This window comes from Antechinus flavipes, chromosome 1 (genome assembly GCF_016432865.1).
Source record: "Antechinus flavipes isolate AdamAnt ecotype Samford, QLD, Australia chromosome 1, AdamAnt_v2, whole genome shotgun sequence".
NCBI classification, from domain to species: Eukaryota; Metazoa; Chordata; class Mammalia; order Dasyuromorphia; family Dasyuridae; genus Antechinus; species Antechinus flavipes.
The window spans coordinates 314,090,197-314,113,125 of NC_067398.1; the positions used below are offsets into that span (position 1 = coordinate 314,090,197).

The 22,929-nt window shown below is 30.6% G+C and overlaps 1 protein-coding gene across 4 annotated transcripts in view; it reads left to right on the forward strand.

Moving 5' to 3' along the window:
* Window positions 1-22,929, forward strand: part of AGTPBP1 (ATP/GTP binding carboxypeptidase 1) — a 207,131-nt gene that overhangs the window by 71,278 nt on the left and 112,924 nt on the right. For all 4 annotated transcript variants that reach the window (XM_051966097.1, XM_051966114.1, XM_051966091.1 and 1 more), the window contains 7 exons: window positions 4,391-4,454; window positions 5,297-5,443; window positions 9,931-10,062; window positions 11,844-11,937; window positions 14,434-14,471; window positions 17,727-17,935; window positions 20,529-20,706. In XM_051966097.1, the coding sequence (XP_051822057.1) occupies window positions 4,391-4,454; window positions 5,297-5,443; window positions 9,931-10,062; window positions 11,844-11,937; window positions 14,434-14,471; window positions 17,727-17,935; window positions 20,529-20,706 (862 nt within the window). The remainder of the gene's footprint in view (window positions 1-4,390; window positions 4,455-5,296; window positions 5,444-9,930; window positions 10,063-11,843; window positions 11,938-14,433; window positions 14,472-17,726; window positions 17,936-20,528; window positions 20,707-22,929) is intronic.

Here is a 22,929-nt window from a genome sequence, read left to right on the forward strand (position 1 = left end):
TTCACTTTTCTTTAGGAGGTAGGTAGTATCTTTCAGTATTACCCATCTGGAATCATGGCTAGTCATTACACTGATCAGAGATCTTAATTCATTCATACTTGTTTGTCTTTTCTATCTTATTGTCATTGTATAAATTGTTTTGGCCTTGCCTACATCGACTTTTTTCATATAGTCTTCCCAAGTTTCTGAAGACATCTCTTTCATCATTTCTTTCTCCCTCTCCCTTCTTTGCTGAGGCAATTGAGGTTAAGTGACTTGCCCAGGGTCACACAGCTTAGAGAATGTTAAGTGTCTAAAGTCAGATTTGAACTCAGGTCCTCCTAACTTCAAGGCTGATGCTCTATCCAATAAACCACCTAGCTGCCTCGCTTTCATCATTTCTTAATACAATAGTATTCCATCATATTTTCATACCATAACGTGTTTCTTCATTTCCCAATTTATGGGCATCCTCTTAAGATTCCCATTCTTTGCTACCTCAAAAAGAGTTATAAATATATTTTTTAATGTATTCTTATTTAGAATTTATTTTGTTTAGGACTGATTCTTGTCTTTTTCCCCCTTTTCACTTCTTCCCCTTTACTACTTCCTTATTTGGAGTGAAACATATTTTTGAACCTCGTTGTGAGTATATATGTATTCTTCATTCTTTTGAGCAGTTCATATGATAGTGAAGTTACAGTATCAGCCCTTCCTACCATCTTCTCCTCCTTGGTTTGTATCATTACCTACTTGTGCATTTTGATGGTGTGAGATAATTTCCTCTAATTTAACTTTGTCCTTTCCCCCTATGCCCCTCAATATTCCTCTTCTACTTTCTTTAATTTTTTCTCTAAAGAGTAAAAAGACATAATAGACTTACTTCTAGACTTTGCTTAATTGGACTCCTTTGATGAATCTTGATGATGATAGAGTTCAGAGGAAATATGTGTTTCATATTCCCATATTAGAATGTAAACAGTTTCTACTTGTTTAATTTTTTATCATTGTATGTTTATATTGCTTTTTTATATTACTCAGCTTTTGTTTAAACTTCAGAGTTTCTATAGAGCTTTGGTCTTTTCATCTGGAATTTTTTGAATTACTCACTTTGATTAAAGATTCATTTCCCTTCCTCCCCTTAGTGATAATACTCAATTTTCCTGGATAGATTATTATTAGTGTAAGCCTATATGTTTTGCCTTCTGTAATGTCATATTTCAAACTCTCTATACCTTTATAGTTGTGGATTCTGAATCATGTATAATCCTAAATGGTTCTTCAGTACTTTAATTCTTTTTTTTTCTGGTTGCTTTCAGTATTTTTATTTGATCTAGAAGCCATGAATTTTGGCTATAATGTTCCTAGGAGTTTTTATTTTGGGAATTCATTCTGTTACCACTTTGCTTTCTGGTTCAGAGATCTATATAGTTTTCTTAAGATTGCTTGAAATATATTTAGGCTTTTGTTTTGATCTTAGTGTTCATTATTATTGTTCCAATAATTGTTAAATGTTTTTTTTTCCTCAATCTACTTTCCAGGTCAATTTTTTTTGGTCTGTGAGATACCTTAAATTTTTTTCTCTTTTTTTCTTTAGCCTTTTCACTTTTAAAAAATATTTTTTGTTTTTTTGTGGACTCATTGGCTACTATTTGATCCATTCTGATTTTCAGAGAATTTGTTATTAATTCCATAACTTTAATTTCTTTTCCAATTTTTTTCCCTAGATCTATCCTTTCCTTGACAAAAACATTTTAAAATCTGATTTCATCTCTGTTACTATCGTCTTCTGAATTTATGATGTGAGCATCCCTGTTATCCTAATAAATATCCATAATGGAATTTTTTTTTTTTTTATCATTCTTTCTGCCTACTTCCTGAATTCAGATTTGATGTTAGGCTTGGACTCTGTACACTTCTAAAAGAAAATTCTAAGTGATTTTGTTCTTTCTTTTTTGGAGTATTAAAAGTATTTTTCTAGGAACTCAGAACAGGTCAAGCAGAGGATCTTAAAGCTTTTGGTGCTCCCTAGATGATTTGTCTCAGGGAAAAGTTTGATAGTTGTCTCCCTGATCTGAGCTCGCCAAATTCCTGATCTGGGTTTGGATTTGACCAATAGTAGATTGTTGTTGGACTTGACTGATGTCAACCAACTGAGAAGTTCTGTTGGTTCAGGGTGATAGAATTGCAGATTTCTTTTTGGTCTGAGATTTCTGCCCTGGTTGTTCCACTTTAGACTGGACTAGAAGTTGAATCTAAGACTTTCTTTTACCCCTGGAATCTTAGCTACATTGCTGTTAGGTTGTTCCCTGCTCCAGAGGACAGGCATAGATTTACTCTTTATTGGACCTGAGATCTGAAATTGATTAGGGGGCAACAAAATTGCCAGTTTGTATTTGTTTCTATATCCGTATTGCATTTGGCTTTGAGAATGCCCCAGCATGGGCCTGGGACCTCCACTTGTTAGTATGCTTCATGTACAGTGCTCTGTGATCATCAAATCTTGATTTGATCAAATCTAATCCTCAGTATCTTCACATTGCTCCATCCTTATGCCAGCCTGGGCTAGCAAAATGACTCATTGTCATTTTCTTGAAATTCCCATTAGGATTTGATCTGGTGTTTATCTTTTTTTTGTGACTTAATCAGTTATCATGGGTTCAGTTATCACATCTACACAGATGACAACCAGATCTGTATATTTGATCTTAATCACTTTCCTGCACACTAGTGCCTTAGCACTTGTTGGATATTTCAAAATGGATACCACAAAGGTATCTTAATTGCAGAATGTCCTAAAAAGAACTTGTCTTCCTTCCCAACCCATTTATCTTCCAAAATTTATTTCTTTTGAAAGGGTTTCCAGTCAGTCAAATTTATAATCTATAGTCATTCTTTATTCCTTACCCTTATTTATCCTACACATCCAATCCCTTATCACCTTTTACCTAGACTATTCAGTAATCTTCAGATTGAATTCCTTGCTTCCATTCTTTCCACACAGTTTTCAAAATGATCATTCTAAAGTACTAGTCTTAACATGCAATATTATAGATCCAGAGCAGGAAGGTACTTCAGAAGTTATCTAGTTTAATACCTTCATTTTACAGTAAAGATAAGAAACCTGAGGCCCAGCAAGATTTAGTGTCTTATCTAAGATTACACAGGTTAGAGGAATTAACTATATGTATTCATAAACTAGCTTCAGTGTGATAAATATAAAAACATGAATAGGATAGTATGCTGAAAAAAATGGAGATATGTGTGAGAATCTTTCTTAATGTTATTGTGATTCCACATTCATTTCCCATGCCCTTTTAAAAGAAAAATGATTTCCTTTAAAGTTGGAAAAAATTCAGAAACAAAAGTAATTATCAATTTTTATTGAGAATAATAGATTTCATTGCATTTTTGCTGAAATTTGAAAACTAAGTGGTGAAGTTTTATATTGATACATTTTTGGGAAATTATCTTTTAGGCAAATATATATCTTAATATAGTCTTTAGAGGAATTGATTTCTTCTTTTGACTCTGGGAAAGATGAATGTATTATTGAGGTAAAATTTTACTTTTGAGAAATATTGAATTATAATATTTAGTGCAGAGTATTTTTGCATGTGTGTCATGGATCTCTTTGACAGTCTGGTGAAGCTGATAGACCTTTTCTCAGAATAATACTTTTATGTCAGTAAAGGATATTACAAAGGAAATGGATTCTATTGAAATATAGTTATTCTCCTAAGAGAAAAAAATTTATCAACTCCTTTCCTATTTCATTACTGGAATTTTGAATAAAAATGACTAATTCCAATTCTAGATATTTTATTAACAAAATGTCTAAATGTTTTTGAAGTTTTAGACTTTTGAATTTAGCTACTGTTATTGCTAAACCTTCAAATGTCCTCTTTATATGGCATTGCCTCTGAGTACATGTGCATAAAAGATTAAAATGATTTATTGTAATAAGGGTATTTAACAAGAATTCTACTATAATGAAAGAATAGTAAGAAAAAATGGAAATCTCCCCTAATATTAACTCATTTCCTGCTGGACTTAATAGTTTTCATTTATATGACTCTTTGGAATGTTCTCATTATTCTGTGAAGTATGTTAATGATAGTATTTTTAATCCCCATTTTAAAGATGAGAAAATTGACTCTCTTAGAAACTGAGTGATTCAGCCAGGACCTGACACTTATAAATGTAAATTTAAAGATTAAAGATTCTGGAAGGAAAAGCATAAGGACTGTAGTGTGACATGAGCATGGTAGAAGCCTTAAAGGCATTTGATCTTAAGCCCAAGAATTGAGAAGGGAAAGGTACCCACAAAATTTAAGTAAATGCTAAAAGACAGACTTTGATAACTATCTGCAATGATTTTAATACTGAAAATAAAATATTTTTATTTCAGAACACAAAAGACCTTCAGACCACACTTAATCTCTTAAACATTCTTGTTGAATTGGTGTCAGTTGGTAAGTTCCTTTAGTTTTATTGCTGAATATAAAGGATAATGCCTAAAAAATAATGCATCTCTATGATAATTATAATTTCTGAGCTAAAAATGAAGGAACACAGCTTGAAACAGGATGTTTTTTTTGCAAAATTCTTTTAAGAGTATACTTTATTTTCTTGAAAACTCTTTGTAACATAAGAGTGTCACACTGAATGTGTGTACAATCCTATTATTGTTTTGATGTGGTGTCTTAAAAATATTACATGAGAATTGCATGCAGGTAAGATTGGATTTATTTGATGACAATATGGTAATTTGAGGACCTGATTTGTACCTTTGCTTCCTACTCTTTTGTGTATCATACATAAGTTGTAGGGTATCAATTTAAAATATTTGTGGTTTAAAATGGATTTGTAGGAAAGGAAGAAAATAACATTGTAACTATTTTATCTTTTCTTTTTATCATAGATAGAGGCAGTGTTGCCCCATATTTATGAGGGCAGGTACCCATAATTCCTTTTTTATTATTTAAGGAAGACCATAGGATTATAGACCCAGAAATCATCTATTTCAAACCCCTAACTTTACAGATGAAGGAATCAAGAATCAGAGAAGAGATTTGATCAAAGTTACAGAGTTCAAAAGTAGCTGAGTCAGGCTTTATGATTCTTAGTTCGTCATTCTTTTCATTGCTTCATGATGTTCCTACCCAAGGTGTGCCTAAAAGTTGTACATAATTTTTCCATGGTTTTTTCTAACAGTAAGTTGGAGTCTTCAAAGATTTAATGTTTACATGATACTGTAATGATTTTTTAATTTATTATGGCTTTGAGGATTGTGTGTGTTGGTTTAAATTTAAAGGTGGTAGTAGAAGAGCAAGTGCTTTAGTCTCCAAAGGTGGAACACAAATATTGTTGCAGTTACTTTTGAACGCCAGCAAAGAATCTCCACCGCATGAAGACTTAATGATTCAAATTCACACCCTTCTTGCAAGAACTGGACCAAAAGGTAATCATTTTAATGGAATAGTTATTATAGCTGGATAATTAGAATAAGAATTACCTTTGTAATATTATCATTATTTGTTTAGAACTACTAAATTTGAACTTTGAATGATGTTTGGTTGTGTTTTGTAATAGAGCATGCTTGTTGAAGTTCTCTTTGTTTTTAAGTCATTATTACTCATGCTGCTGATAATCCTGATTTTGTGAGGGGGCAGGTAGGTGTCACAGTGGATAGAGCACCATCCTTGAAGTTAGGAGGACCTGAGTTCAAATTTGACCTCTGACATTTAACACTTCTAGCTGTATGACCTTCAACAAGTCACTTAATCCCAATTGCCTCAGGAAAAAAAAAAAGGAAGAGAGTGCAAACAAGTAGAAATTATACTCATTCTTCCTTCTTAACTCTATGATCTTTATGTAGGGGAGATATAAAATATAAGGTCATTTGAAAATAGGTAGGAGAATATTGCAAATACTCAGCATTCAAAATGCTGAAGAGAAACTAATGAAAAATAACATAATCTTTGACTCTAAGGATCTTACATTTTAACCTGAAAAAAATTAAAGGAGAAAGAGATCACTTTAAATGGCTATGGGATAAATATAGGGTAAGGATTTTTATTAAGGAAGTGACCTCTGAGCTAGGGGCTTTTCAAATTCACACCCTTCTTGCAAGAACTGGACCAAAAGGTAATCATTTTAATGGAATAGTTATTATAGCTGGATAATTAGAATAAGAATTACCTTTGTAATATTATCATTATTTGTTTAGAACTACTAAATTTGAACTTTGAATGATGTTTGGTTGTGTTTTGTAATAGAGCATGCTTGTTGAAGTTCTCTTTGTTTTTAAGTCATTATTACTCATGCTGCTGATAATCCTGATTTTGTGAGGGGGCAGGTAGGTGTCACAGTGGATGGAGCACCATCCTTGAAGTTAGGAGGACTTGAGTTCAAATTTGACCTCTGACATTTAACACTTCTAGCTGTATGACCTTCAACAAGTCACTTAATCCCAATTGCCTCAGGAAAAAAAAAAGGTAGAGAAATTGCTAAGTGCAAACAAGTAGAAATTATACTCATTCTTCCTTCTTAACTCTATGATCTTTATGTAGGGGAGATATAAAATATAAGGTCATTTGAAAATAGGTAGGAGAATATTGCAAATACTCAGCATTACTGTGTTCAAAGTGCTGAAGAGAAACTAATGAAAAATAACATAATCTTTGACTCTAAGGATCTTACATTTTAACCTGAAGGAAACACATGTATTTTAAGTAATTATGATACAAAATAGAATATGGTAATGAAAAAAAAGTCAAAGTGCTATGAAAAAAATTAAAGGAGAAAGAGATCACTTTAAATGGCTATGGGATAAATATAGGGTAAGGATTTTTATTAAGGAAGTGACCTCTGAGCTAGGGGCTTTGGAGAAAGAAATTTTGGTAGGCAGAGATGTGCTTGAAAAAGTTTTAAGAAGGAAGTTAAATAAATTGTTATTATTGTTTTCCATTAATAATTATTTTTAGTGACTATTATGTGTACTACAAAGTTAGAAGTATAGTCTTACTCCTCCCCCCCCCCCCCCCTCCAAAAAAAAATGCAAAATGGCTCTTATTACTGCTCCTTCAGTAATGGTGGTAGAATAGGGGGAAAGAATAATTCGAATTTTTGACTCTATAAACTTGAACATACCTGTTTTAAATTTGAGATCCTTGTTCAACAGCCATTTGGAGGGACTGAATCATGTCAGTATCAGCATATTCACTGTAAGTGAAACCAAAAAGCAGTGATTGTAATTAAATGGAAAGATGGTTCATAATCTGTCCTTGGAAAGTAAATTAAAAATAGGTGAAATTAGATTTGTCTTATTCCAGAGGCAACAAATTGTAATGAGACATTTGGTTATCTTTGTGTTGAAGTCCTTTTGATAAATAATTGCAAAAAGATCACTTTGAAAATAGGTAAATTTTATGTACCAGTATCTGTTGCAAAGATTAATAGAGGAATTCTATGAAGAAGTTGCTAAGACCTAAATTAATATATACTTTGATACTAATTTGAAGGTAAAGGTGGGAATAGTTAAGGCCAGTGAAAAATGTTAGAAAATCTGAATCAGGAGTAAGAAATGAGAGAGGCCAAAGGCTTATTGAGTACACAGAACCTTCACGCCTATATATCATGAACAGTTTCTTTAAGAAAAGAATAAAAATGCCCTACATATGGACATTGAACATCTTAAAGATATATTTTAACTGGCAGGAAGTGACATTTGTTAATCAACTGTCAATGTATAATCAGGTAATTGACTTGTTAGAGTTAAATTTAAATTGACTACAAAGCTAAGGGAATAAAAATGAGAAAAATATTTGGTGTGAAGTTAAGACAATTTCCTCTTGATCTATTTAAATATTATTGATGATGAAAAATGAGTTATAGATACAATATATAAACATACAATATGTATAACTCATATAGAAGTAAAACTGATATAAATCAAGTACTATAATGAAAATACTAAAAGAACTTAAAATGTACTTTATTCATTAAAAACTGGATTTGCTGAACAGAGAGATATGATAGCCAGGGACAACATGGAATTTAAACATAGCTGCAAAATAAAAACAGAAAAGGATTATTGTGAGCACTATCACTTAAAAAAAAACAGAGCAGAGCAATAGAGGGTAAAACCAGCTTTAAAAAAGCTTAGTGAGAAATCTAACTAAGAATATCCATCCTAAGGATAAAGGATGAAAATGAGAGGAGAATAACAAATGGAAAAAGGTGGGAAAAGTCTGCAAATATAATTATAATAAAATTTCCTGTCATCAAGAAAAGTGGAACCATCATATTTATTCTCTAATGTCAATCTCACATGTACTTAGAGAAGTAAAAATTGCAATAAAGAGAACAAAAATAGGAAAAGCAACAGTATTACACCAAATAAATGTAGAGGAAATCTGTGCTGCAGGTGACAAAATCATTAAGGCTTTAAGAAGGGATTCAGAAAGTATCTAAAATGGGAAAATACCAGGCATTGAGAAATATTAGAATTGTTAATACCAATAAAAAGGCAGTCAAGAGAGCATCAACAACTACCCATTAGCATGCTGATGCACTAAATTCTTATACAATAGGAACAGTTTTGTCAGTTCTTTTGTTTAATGTGATGTCTTTGATCTCTTTCATTATTTATTTTAACTACATATAAAAATGGGAAAATACTTTTTGTCCCCTTGGTTTTCCTTGTGGTTATTGGATGGCTAAGTCACACTCTTTTGAGTGATTTTGGATTGTGTCCAGATGGTTCTGTAATGTTCCAAGACTTGATGCAGGAGACACAGTGTTACCAACAAACAGTCCTCTTTCTGGAGGACTTTACTATCGAGAATCCCTTTTCTTTTCTTTTCTTTTTTTTTATTTTTTTATTTTTTTTATAACTTTTTATTGACAGAACCCATGCCAGGGTAATTTTTTACAACATTATCCCTTGTACTCACTTCTGTTCCGATTTTTCCCCTCCCTCCCTCCACCCCCTCCCCTAGATGGCAAGCAGTCCTATATATGTTAAATAGGTTGCAGTATATCCTAGGTACAATATATGTTTGCAGAACCGAACAGTTTTCTTGTTGCACAGGGAGAATTGGATTCAGAAGGTATAAATAACCGGGAAGAAAAACAAAAATGCAAGCAGTTTATATTCATTTCCCAGTGTTCTTTCTTTGGGTGTAGCTGCTTCTGTCCATCCTTGATCAATTGAAACTGAATTAGCTCTCTTTATCGAAGAGATCCACTTCCATCAGAATACATCCTCAAACAGTATCGTTGTTGAGGTATATAATGATCTCCTGGTTCTGCTCATTTCACTTAGCATCAGTTCATGTAAGTCTCGCCAGTTTTCTCTGTAGAGAATCCCTTTTCAATTAAACTGTTCATTGTTTCACTTTCATGGCAGTAGCAAATACCTTTGATTTGCATATGACTTAGTTTTATGCTCCATCAGCTATTAGTAGTGAGAGGGTCTTAAGTCTTATATCTTTTTAAGGAATTTTGCATAATTTTGATATTTGTATGGGAGGGAGTATGAAAAGGTAGTATTTTAATCTACCAAATCAAATGATTTTTTATAATACCAAGCAATTAAATGCTCCTAAAGTGTATATATTTAATTCTTAAAATCTTAAATGCCCAATTTTCACTTAATCCTTTACTGATCATGCTTATTTTCAGTAAAAAAATTTTTTATTCTTTTTTTTATGTCATCTATTTGCAAGAGCATTTCTCAGTACAAACATACACATTTTGTTTAACTTGATATAAAAATATCAGAAATGAGAACTATTTTTTCCCACTTTATCAGACCTTGAAAAATTTGACAAAAAATGATTTCAATGTGCAGATAAATTACATTAAAAATAGAAATTGGAAAATAATCTCATTCCTTTCTTGAGTTACTTATAAATGGTTTATGTTTATTTATTTTTATTATAGATAAAAAATTTGGGGTGAAGTCTAGAATTAATGGGGCCTTAATTGTAACTCTGAATTTGGTGAAACAGAATTTGCAGAATCAACGTTTAGTGCTGCCTTGTCTTCAGCTCTTACGCGTGTATTCTACCAATCGTAAGTATTGTAAAGTTCCTTTCATTTTACCTTATTTACAAAAGAAAGCCCATTATAAATGTAAAGCAAAATAATATTGTCATTTTTCTCAGTTAATTACTAATAATGAACAATTAATGTATCTCAAGAGTCAGAATTAATTATATCGTTTAAAAAAAAAAAAGCTTTAAGAATTGCAGTTCACCAGTGCTTGCCTCCATGTCCCTACCTCTTTTTTTAACTTTCATTCTGCCTTGTGCCTTTTGTATTCTGCTGCTTCTGTAATTCTAGATGAGTATTTTATAGACATCACCAGCTAAATTACTCTTTTACACACACATACACACACACACATGCAGTGGTGATTGGAATTAGCAATAATGAGCAGTAGATAGTCTTAGCGCAGAGAAAAGGATATAAAACTAATCAATAGGATTTGAATAATAATAATAGCTCTTGTGAATTTAAGATTTAAAAAGCAGTTTATGCATATTATCTCATTTGATTCTCAAAATAGCCATGTGGGTTTAGGTGTCATTTTACAGTGGGGAGGATATTGTGTATTTTTATGTGAGATATGAACATTATCAGTGAATCTTTGGACAGTATAACTAGCACAATTCATAGCCTGTTGAGGAATTAATTATTTGGATGATTAAGAATATTACTAGGATTTTTGATTTTTAAAAAATGTTACATCGTAAAACTCTTTTCAAAAACATTATTAAAAAATTTTAGAATTTTTTTCTCTCACCATTTTCACATGAGTTATTTTTTAGGTACTTAAAAATTTCATATGATAGTGAAAGTAGGGAAAATGTAAATATTTGCTTTTTAAAAAAAATCTAGATCTAATCTTGCAGTATCCAATTATGGTGAAGATTTCTGTTTGGCAAAAGGATATCAAGACTTTATGAATAATTTATTAAAGGAATATTTAATAGAGACAAATTTTTATCATTTGGACAGTTCTTTAAGGTTTCATGATGAGATATGGGGTGAAATTGATAATCTATTCTGTAATTAAATTGTAACATTTATCTTAATAAGCAACTTTAACTTCATTAAAAAAATTATGTTATTGTCCCTTTGGGTAGTTTTTGCAGACCTCTTTCGTGAGAGTTCCCCATATAAAGATGTTTGTTAAATCCTTCATGAAAGAGAGTATTATGAATTACTTTTTAAAACCTTTTTCTCTGCAGCATATTCCTCATCTTTTTTTAGGAGAAACTTTTTCTCTCAATAGTAATTTATTTTTTCAAATATACATATATATATAGTTTTAAATACTTATTTTTGTAAGATTTTGCATTCCAAAATTTTGTTTTTCCCTCTCTTATCTCTCCAAGTCCATCAGAGTTGATAATCACATGCTCTTGTTACTTTATACAGTGTTCTCTTGGTTCTGCTCACTTTACTCAGCATCAGTTCATGTAATAGGCAGAAACTTTTAAAGGGTGCATTTCGCAAGTTTTTCCAGAAAGCCTTCCTTAAAACTTCAGTCTATACCCTTGGATTTGACACAGGATTTTGTTTGCCTTGCTCGTATTTATCTGGCTTAGTGTTCCATTAAAAAAAAAAAAACAAAAAACTTTTTATCTTGAGTTACTGGTTATGTCCTATCTTTTATAATCAGTGACTTAATCCTAACTAAACCTTTAACCCCTTCCTACATTTAGTAAAATGTGAGCATTTCACATATAGCTTGAGTATGCTCATCCAATGTTATGTATTTTGTATGCTCATACCAGTAAACATATTTAGTTATTGTGATTTATAACTTTTTTCTTTTTTCTTTTTAGCTGTGAATGCAGTATCCTTAGGGAAAAATGGAGTTGTGGAACTGATGTTTAAAATCATTGGCCCTTTTAGTAAAAAGAACACTGGCCTTATGAAGTGAGTACATAAATGTTTTATAAGTATAAACAAAGTACAACTTAAATTTCTCTGTGCTTTAGTTTTCTTGTATGTAATAGCAGAAAGTGAAGTTCTTTTCACCTCTAAAACTCCAATTTATAAATACAAGACTTAAAGTTAATTTAGGCCATTTGTTTTTATATCAGTCATTTTCACTTATTCCTTCTCACTTCCCAAATTGAGTCCTTCCTTATAAAAAAGAAAAAAGCAATGCATATAATTACTGCATTTGACTCTGTGTGGACCATTCTTTCCTATTCATTCTACTTCTTTGTTGAGAGGACGAGTTTGTTTCATTTCTTTTATGTACAGGACCCAGAATTGATGATTTCAATTTAAGTTCTACATCTTTTTAGTGTTTAAAAAGAATTTTTATTTTTGTGGTCATCACATCTACCGTTCTTCTAGTTCTGCTTATTCACTCTGCATTATTTCATATAAATCTTGGTTTGCTTCTCTGAATTTTTCACAATTGTCATTTCTTACTACACAATAATTTCCTTTTACATTCATATACCATGATTTCTTTAAGCATTCTCCAGTTGATGGGTTCTCATTTGATTTCTAGTTTTGGAATTTAAACCCAGATAAAGGAAAAAACTAAAATTTGTAATTTCATTCACATAAGTTAGGTTAATAATTTCAAATTTTGTGCAACCTTATCTAAGTATTATATAGCATTATGGAATAGAAAAGTCAGATCACTGCTATGAGATGAAATCTTTTCATCTATCCTTGTCTGAAATCAGTTTAATTTGTGGGTTTCTTCATTGTTATTGTATGAAGTTTGTGTATTAAATTAAAAGTCTTCCCTTTTTTGTAATGATTATCAGTATTATTTTTTCTTTCTTCTTGGCCTCCTGTACATGTATCTTAAAACTAAAGTTCTAGCCATTGTTTCATTTATTCAGTATTATTTAGACAACTTACAAAGTGAAGCAATTAGTATCTCCTATGTTATCCTTCCTAAATTATGGTAAAAAATAGGTAATTGCTTATATGATTATGTTAACAAGACTCAATAATGTGGTAAGCCAACCTAATTTTCCCAATGAACAACATTCTTAAGATCAGATTTAATAAAGTAAGAAAAAGGACTATTTTCATATAGTTGTTAAAGATGATCTTCATACTTACACTGTTTCTCTATTTGGTCTTTGAAATATTTTATAATAATTTTTCTACTTCTTTCTTCCATTAATCTTCAATTGGTTGTACTTTTTAGTTCTGGCCCATGCTAGCTACTAAGTTAAGCATTCTAGTTAAAGATATATGCTTAACTTACAATAACTAGAATTCATATAGTGGTTTTCATATGTTATCAAATTTGATGTACCCAGGGAGATGGAAGAAATATTTAGTATAGAAGCATTGCAAGAGTAAAACTGTGTTTATAGCATTTCACATATATTCAGAGTTATACAGAAATCAATTGTGGTTTAAAAGAAATCTTGAAAAAATCATATTGAATGTTATATTTATGTATGTGGTTTCTTCTTGTTTTGGCTTGCATCACTTCTCATCCTTTAAAAGTGGTAGATTATTCAGACTTATTTACTAATAACCTGAGTGATGAAAAAATGATAGATAAGTTTAATTGAAATCTCAATGTAATATAATTTTCTTTGGCAATTTCTTAATGGGAATTTTATTCAAAGCTATTTTCATTGTGTATTTGATTGTTTGGAGGAAGATGAAAAACAATAGTTATTTTTGGAAATATCTTTTTTTTTTTTTTCAGTTTGCATATCTTAGTCTGGGATAAGATGGTCCAGGAAAGTGCTATAAACATGGGATATGTGTGTGTGTGTCTGTGTGTGTGTGTGTGTGTGTGTGTAGGGGGAAACTGATCCTAGAATTACATGTGTATTATGAAGTTCTTTTGTCTTTTATATCTTCTTTTTCCCTGAAACTTAAATTTAATGTTTTGCCTAAAATTCTGTTATTGACAGCAGCATTCTTCAAAGAACAGCAACAATAAATTGAGAGGCAATATGGCCTAATGGTTAGTGAAAATTTTATAGTTGTAATATTTCGAATATAGCAAATCAAAAATACTTCTGCAGAATTTATAGTTTATAATGACAGGTTTCAGGAACTGTTGGGGGCTAGGGGTTGTAACTTTTAAAGCAACACAATTCCTGGGTAGATTCTTACAGACTCAGATACCTATACAATGAAAGTCAGTTCCATCAATCTGCCTTCGGATAAAAAGATAGATGTAAGTAATTTTTTTTTTTTTTTTTTGTGTGTGTGTGTGTGTGCTCTTGACATTTTATCTTAACACATTTAGGTCTTAAACTGGAGCATGAGCTCAAAGTATTTTGACAAACCATGAAAATAAGTTCAATCAAGTTAAACTTTGGAATGGGTAATAGAATAATAATAAAAATAATAATAATTTTAATGAATTTATTCTGCTGTAGACTAATTTTACTAGTTTTGTTCTTTTGTGTTTTCTTGTTGTGTTAACAGGGTTGCTTTAGACACACTTGCTGCATTGCTAAAATCAAGTAAGTGTTTAAATATTAGAAAGTACTAGATGATATCTTCTAGAATATTCTAGCATATTAAAGATATTGGAAACTAGATTCAATTTAAATAATTTCTCTTCAGTAATGTTAAAATTAAATTACATTCTAAATAAAAATTTGATTTTTAATTTTCCAGTTGTCCGATAAAATGATCTCATATATAATAATAAATGTTGGAACATTATGTCAATCTAGTGTATTGACTTGTTTCTAAAACAGAAATATAAAGAACAATTGATAAATACTTGACAGAGAAGAATGATTTATAAGAATCCTTATTTTAAGGATATTATAGCATTTTGAACACTTCTTTTATTTGAAATGATGATCTAAATAACTTGTTTTTACTCGGATATCTAACATGTGCAATTTTCCTTTAACCTTTTATTTGATGGAGTGTTTTTCTCATATGTTAAAATTTTTTCAGTTGTGAATTTTATTGTTTAAATATAAATTTGCATTTTAATAAATTTTATTCCAGAAGTAGATATTTCCTCATTTTAAAAATAGGGAGAAGAATGCCATCTTAGGTGGTTCTTTTATCAATTTCTTTCACCATTCTTGCCCTATTACTATTTCACTTCTCTTGTTCTGTTTCTCTTGGTATGTATATACTTAGCATCGATTCCTTATTAGTAGCATTAGTCAGAAGGAGTGTTATTTATATAATACATAAAGAATAATTGGCTGATTGAAACTAATAGATTATTTAATCCCAACTTAAATTTTTATAGGGTAAGGCAGTTGGAATTAAGTAACTTGCCCAAGGTTATGCAGTTAGCTAGTGCAAGAATCTGAGGTTGAATTTGAATTCTCCTGATTCCATGGTGGGTGCCCTATCCACTATGCCAGCTAGCAGCCCCTCCCAACAGTCATATTGATAATTTGCTAACATTTGATAATTTTGACTTATGGCTAACACTTTAATGATGCTAGAAATTTATGGACTTAAATAATTAACTTAGATAATTAATCAGAGCTGATAATACAAAAAGTATTTGTAAAGGTGTGAGATCAACTAATTTTTTTAGTTGGAACTGTCAATGTTGTTTTGGGTTGTTGAAATTAGGCAAGTGTTATTAATTAGTTTGTAGTCCCATTTAACAAGTTGAGACTAAGTCTCTAAAGATAGAATTTCAGTATTTAAGGATGTGTGATTTATCTCTGGGAGAACTTATTCCATTGACTTATAAGCTGCTATTCTTCCTTGGATTTTAGAAATGAGGAAATCTCTATTTCTGGAATAAAATTTATTACACTATATATTTATGTTTAAACAAAAGGGAAGCTTTGAAATAATATTAAAGATGAATTGTTATTAAAGTTTATTTTAAAATTAAGCAGTTGAGGTGATTTCTGATTTAAAAATATTTAAAATATGTCTATGTTGAAAAACCCTGTTTTTGAAATTGAGCATTAAAAAAGTTAGTACATTAAAATAATACATATTGTACATGCTAGTAAAGCTATTTGGGATATAGAGAAATATGAGACTCAGGACATGTAGCATTAAGCAGCTTCATGGGTACTAGGTAACTCCTGCGATGAAATTCCTTAAAAAATAGTTTCCCTCTCCCCCCGAAATGTAAGTGAATTTTATGCGAGTCCTTCATGTACCCAAAGATTCTTTTAATACTTGAATAAGAACTTGCATGATATAAGGTGGTTGTTTTGTTAAATGAAACATTAAAAAGCAAAAAAGGAGAGCAACTTTTAAATAGAGTAAGGATGAAATTAAGGCTAGATCTTTGAGTAATTGAAGAAATAGCTCTTCCATTCAATGGTTTACATGAGTATGAGGAACACTTCCTTGGCTCCCAAGCAAGTGATTTGATTCTTACCTGAATTGACTAGTTAGGAACATGTCAGTTAGATAAAAAAAAATCAGGTAAATTAATATGAAATAGTTGGTTGTGTATATATATAACTATTTCTGAAGAATTGTTTTAAAAGAGCAGATGTGATAATTTCTACTACATATAAAACTATATCTAGTGGGTTATTTTTCTGGCTAGCTTATTCCTTTTTTCGATGTAAGTAAAATTTCCAATTGCTGGGATGTTAATGATTTATATATATTAATATATATTATATATAAAAATACTTTTTTTTTTCAGACAGCTAAGGATCCTAGAGTTTAACTTTGTTTCAGGGTTCATATCTTAGAATCATTTAAAGTTAACACTGGACTAGTAGATAAGATTAGTATTTCTGATAAATATAAATATTTGTCATGCAAATTCATCACATTGCGGATTCATTTTAAAAGCCCTTCATTATAGTGATATGTAGATCAATGTATAAGGAGACTGGAATTCCATTTAAGTTATTTTTAGTAATAAAGTGCCTTTATATTAAGTGTGCTGTTCAGTTGTTAATATGTTTAGCATGTGACTACAAACCTGATGAAACCTCAGATTATTTTTCCTCCCTCAATTTCACCCCTCATATTATGGTCACTTAAAAAAAAAAAAAACAGTTATTATTGATTCATTTCTTGCTAATTTTAATTTGATAAAGTAAGACTTTTATATCTTTTGAAAATATAATTTACAAATTAAATCAACAGTGATATTTTTACATGGATGATTCAGAAATGCTGCTTTCTGGTCATTTTTCTAATTAAGTTTAATTTTGTAGAAATGTTAACAATTTAATTATAAGATAAAGGAAGGGTGACATATTTACATAATAGGTGAAATCTTTAGAGAAGAATTAGGCTTTTAATGAAAATGGGTTCATTCAATTAATAGTGTAATAGAATGAATTATCACTATTACATTAATTATTTTGCATAAACTATAAGCCATGTAATCATATAGCAAGTTATAGTTCTATATAGCCCAGTTCATTGCACTCAAATACATACATGTGTTTTCAAGTTTCATAATGCAAGAAATTTTTTTTATTAATGAAAACTTTTTTGAGATGGCTCGGATTCTGATATAGAGATCCTGATCACTAAACAATAATATAAATAGATCTCTGGAAAATACTGATTTGTATTTACTGAAGCTTGTTACGTTTACATAATAGATGAAAAAATGTTTTAAAACTTTATTGCTAAAGATTTCTTTAAAAATGTAACATTAGGAAAATGCTTCATGGTATAGAATACAAACTAAGTTTGCTATGTGAAAAGAAAAAAAAAAAGCAATAATTCTAACTTAAGTTCCACAACTTTTCTCTTATCATCTTCAGTGTTCTTTTTTAATCTTTTTTTTCTTGTTAAAGAAACAAATGCCAGGAGAGCTGTAGACAGAGGATATGTCCATGTGCTTTTAACAATTTATGTAGATTGGCACCGGCATGATAATCGGCACAGAAACATGCTCATCCGGAAGGGAATTTTACAGAGTTTAAAAAGTGTTACAAGCCTCAAGTTGGGGAGAAAGGCATTTATAGATGCCAATGGAATGAAAATTCTATACAACACTTCACAAGTAAGTTGCTTTTTAAATTTCCTTTTCTTAGATTATTAGATATTAAAAACTGATTTTAATTATGAGAAATGGGAATTTATTTAAGAGGGTATTAGTTAAGTAATCATCAAAGTAAAAACTTTAAAACAGTAACTAAAGGAAAATGTTAAAATTTTCTTTTCTTACATATAGCATGAATATTATTAACTGCCTTTTGACTTTCTGCTTAGAAAACTAGGCTCATGAAGATGCATAGAAGATTAAGCATCAGCTTGTGGGTTTATAGACTAACGAGGCTACGTAAATTCATGAATAGAGCAAAATTATGTGTAACTTCTGTTTCAGTATGTTATCCAGGGTTTGTAGTTCATTGGACAGAATCTTGGATATTTTCCTTGGGGGAGTATTATGGTGGTCCCTCCATTTTTGATAAAAGTCTATTTTGGATCTTGAAGACTTTTGGTGGAAGTATCAGAATGTATCACTCAGAAACCCATTATTACGATTGGTACCTTATAATTTTACATACCATGTTTATGATTCTTTGACATTATAGTTGCCTTTTTTCCCTTTTCCTACTTTTACTCCTTTCCCAATATACTTCCACCCATAGATAGTACCTTTTCTTGAAAAAGAAGAAAAAGAGTGAAGCAAAACTGACTAGCTCAGTGATTATATATAACTATATATATAATCTTCTACACCTATAGTCTTTCACTTTATCAAGAGAAGGGCAGTATATTTCATAATCAACAACTTTAGTCAAGTAGACAGGGGCAAATAGGTTTATTGAGATTTTATTACAGAAGAGTTGACAAAAATCTCCCATGTTTTTCATATGGAGATATACAAGCTAGGTTGATACTGTAGTTAAATAGATTTATAACTGGTCATATAGGAAGAAGGTCTCTAGTAGTCTCTTGAGGATCTTCTCTGCTTCTTTTAAAAAGTAGTTTTTTATCAGCAACCAGAATAAAGTAATTAATGCTTTCTTATTAATTTTTTTGATAACACAAAGCAGAGAGGATGAGAAGTAAGATGGTAAAAACTCTGAGTCATGTTTCAAAATGTTTCAAAAAGATATCAACAAGTTAAAATATTGAACCAAATCAAAGAAGATAAATTTATGTATGAAAATTTATTGTGAAATTTTATACTTGAGTCCCCAAAATTCATTTGCAAGTGATTATACAGTAGTTCAACTGAAAAAGATTTAATAATTTTATAGACTGTGAGTATGACTCAGCAGTTGTATTATTATGGCAGCTAAGAAAAAGACTACAACGTTGAGCTACATGAAGAGAAATATAGCTGGATTTTTATGACTTGAGAGATGAGGGTCTTAATGTTCTCTTCTCTGCACAGACAGTATTTACAGTATTTTTCAGTCCTGGGGAGTACTGGTTAAAAGAAAATGGGAATAGGGAAGGGAAAAAGAGATATGAAAGCTGTCTAGGTATTTTGAAGGCTGTTATATATAAGATATATTAGATTTGTTCCAATTGACTTCTGAAGACAGAACTGGAAGCACTATCATGGAAATTATAAATTTAGACTTGCTATAAGGAAAAAAACTTCTTAAAAGTTAGACTATCTAAAAACAAAATAGGTTAGCTTGGGAAGTAATGGTTTTAAAGTCATGTATGTATGACAACTTGTTTGGTATGTTGAAAAATATGTAAAAAAAAAGATTATGTTGTTCAAAAATAAGTTGGACTGAGTGGCCTCTGAGGTTCTTTCATTGTTTAAAATATCCTTTACCACCATGATACAACTAACCCAAAATTTACAATTTTAAGAAATGAGACCAGGTTATGTTTAATATAGGATAAATATTTGAGTTATAAAAGAAAGCTAGTGAATAGAAAAAAGTGTGCATTTTGATTTCTCTCAGTTTTTCAGTCAACAGTACTGCTAAGTCAACAGTCATTATCAGATACTGATTATGTACCATGCACTGTGCTCAGTAGAGAAATATAATAAAAAAAGAAAGATTTTTACCTTCAGGAAGTTTATCTTCTAATAGGAGAAAGCCATAAAAAGGCAACTAAACTGTGTGTGTGGGGTAATGTTTGAAGGATTGGTGATGATTTGGTCCCTGAATCAGGGTTTGATTAAGTCAGGACAGAAGCAGAGCCAAGAAAGAGATGAATCATGAATAACCTGGGTCTGTTCTCAAAATGGAGGCCACATAGTGCTGAATAATGGGAAGAGGATCTGGCATAGCAGAGGAGAGCTGAGGAAAGTTCATATATCAAAAAATCATTTAACATGGCTCATCAAAAAGGTATAGTCAGAGAATATTATCTGCCACAAAAGTTTTTTCTCAGAAGGTTACTGATTCATGCCATAGTGCTACTCACCCAAGTCATTGTTGATTAACAACAGTGAATAATGACCTGGTTATCATTTTCTTTAAATATTACCAGACTTTTCATATTGATGATATAAAAGAACACTTGCATTCAAAATGGACAAAGGTATTTAAATTATACTTTGTTATAAAATAGGTATTTTTACTGAAAAATGTCAGAAAAAATATTTCCTCTGAAGATATCTAAAACTTAATACTCATGGTGATTACATAGTCTTTTTTCCTTTCCTTTAAAAATAGGATTGCTTGGCAGTCAGGACTCTTGATCCTCTCGTCAACACGTCCAGTCTGATAATGAGGAAATGTTTTCCTAAAAATCGTCTTCCATTACCAACTATTAAAAGTGCTTTTCATTTCCAATTACCAGTTATTCCTGTGACTGGACCTGTGGCTCAGCTGTACAATTTACCACCTGAAGGTATGATTGACTACGTGCTATATAACGTTGTTTTTTTTTATTTTATTGTCTATTTTTCTTATGATTGAACAGAAAAAGGAAGACTTAATATATTAATCATATTTTACTTTGCTTCACCTATTATTTTAAAAAGAAACCCTTAGTTTATATTTATTTTGCCAGAAGAGTGCTTTTTAGTATAGGGATATATGTTACATTTATGAATGTGAATTATAAGAGAATTTCATTAAGCAAATATAATCCAAAATTTAACTTTTAAATTGATAATAATGATTTTTAAAGTATGTGGACATATATTATGAATATATATAGTCAATGAAATTAATTGCTGCTTTTTTACCTATTAAGTGAATTAAAAATTTTTTTCTATTAAAAGTCTCATGGTTTTCTGTCTCCCTAAAAGCATTTACTTTAATAATTGCACTTGAATTATCTGATTAAAGATATGAGATATGTATTTTTAGTTTAGATAAATCAGTGGCTGATACTATATTAGTTTTGAACTATATTTGTGTGTGTATATGTTAGAAAATGAGAAGTGAATTTTTCAGGAAGTCTAAAATAATTGGGATTTTTAAATTTGACAATCAATGAAGGAGAAAGTGTTTTGGAGCAGAGAAGATTAAGTTGGGTATGCTGGTTTTTTAAAAGTTTTTTTGGTCTGTAATAAATCAATAAATAAAAGAAGAAATAGTTTAACAATTGTGCAAATTGTATTGATGTGGTAAAAAAGCAGAATTTAAATGTTAAAATTGTAAAATGATCGTATATTTAAAATTAGGGTATGAAAAAATCTTAGAGGGCATATAATCCAAAATTGATTGGATCTCATTTATGTGGCCCTTCCTAATAGTGATGCATTCAGTAGAATATGCATACATTCTTCTTCTTGGGTAACTTTTGTCTACCATTTCTTTATAAGTTCACCACCTTTCTTTCTTTTGGTGTGCTTTGAAAAGTTTTTTTTTTTTTTTTTTTTAAGTACTATGCAGATATAAGGAGTGCCATGTTATGATTGCCTGACAGTTTTTTGTTTCCCTTTACCATTTAGGGGTTTATAGCGCCATCTTCTGGTTATGAATAAGTAGTCCCTTCTCCACATCAGAACAGTAACACCTTTTAGACTAACCTTTTGAGTTAAAAAAAAAAAAAAAAATCTATATACTTATTTTGCCTCACTTATTGAACAATTTGATTTATCCCTTTTTCTGTTTACTTGAGTTTATTGCCTTCCGGCTAGCCAAGAAAATCTGCTTCCTAATACCAGTTTCTCAAGTCCTTTTTTGGTATTAAACTGTTCTTTTTCTTCAATAGTCACTTTTTTCCTCAGCTCATATATCTGACTGTTGCTTATAAATTTATTTCATTTTTTTGATCCCAGAGCTATACATTCACTAGGGAGAAATAGAAACATCAAAAAATATTTGTTGAAGTTTTTTTATGTTCCAGGGAGAAGGATGGAATAAGTATTTCTTTAGTACCTACTACATACCAGGCACTGTGCTTAAACTCTTTACAAATAATGATCTCATTTGATCTTCACAGCAATACTGTAAGGGAGGTGCATTATTATTTTCATTTTAAACTTGAGGAAACAGACAAACAGAGGTTAAATAACTTTACCAGGGTTACATAGCTAATAAGTATCTGAGGTTGGATTTGAATTCAGTTCTTCCTGACTTTGCCAAGCCTAATGCACTATCCACCAATCCACTTAGCTGTGGTAATGTTGTACAAAGACAAAAATGATTTATTCTGTTTTTTCAAGGAGCTTATATTGGCCATATATGTAGGCAAACACAAAATATACACACTTATACATTTACATATATATATGTGTGTGTGTGTGTATATATGTATATATACACATATATATATGATATAATGACATTATTAACTTGGGGGTAAGAAAGGTTTTATGTAAAAAGTTGGCTTGAACTTTTGAAGAAAACTAGGGATTGTAAGAGAAGGAAGGAGAAAGGAATGTGTTTGAAGTATGAGGGATAACTTTTGCAAATGGAATTAAGAGATTGAATGTCATATATGAGTAACAACTATGGGTCAATTTAATTTTACTACATAGTGCAAGAAAGGAATAATATATAATAATGTTGAAAAGGTGAAAAGTAGGTTGAACTAAGTGATGAAGGAATTTATGTGCCAAATAAAGGAGTTTATATAATATCCTGTAGAGCCATTAGATTTTATTGAGCAGAGGAGTGA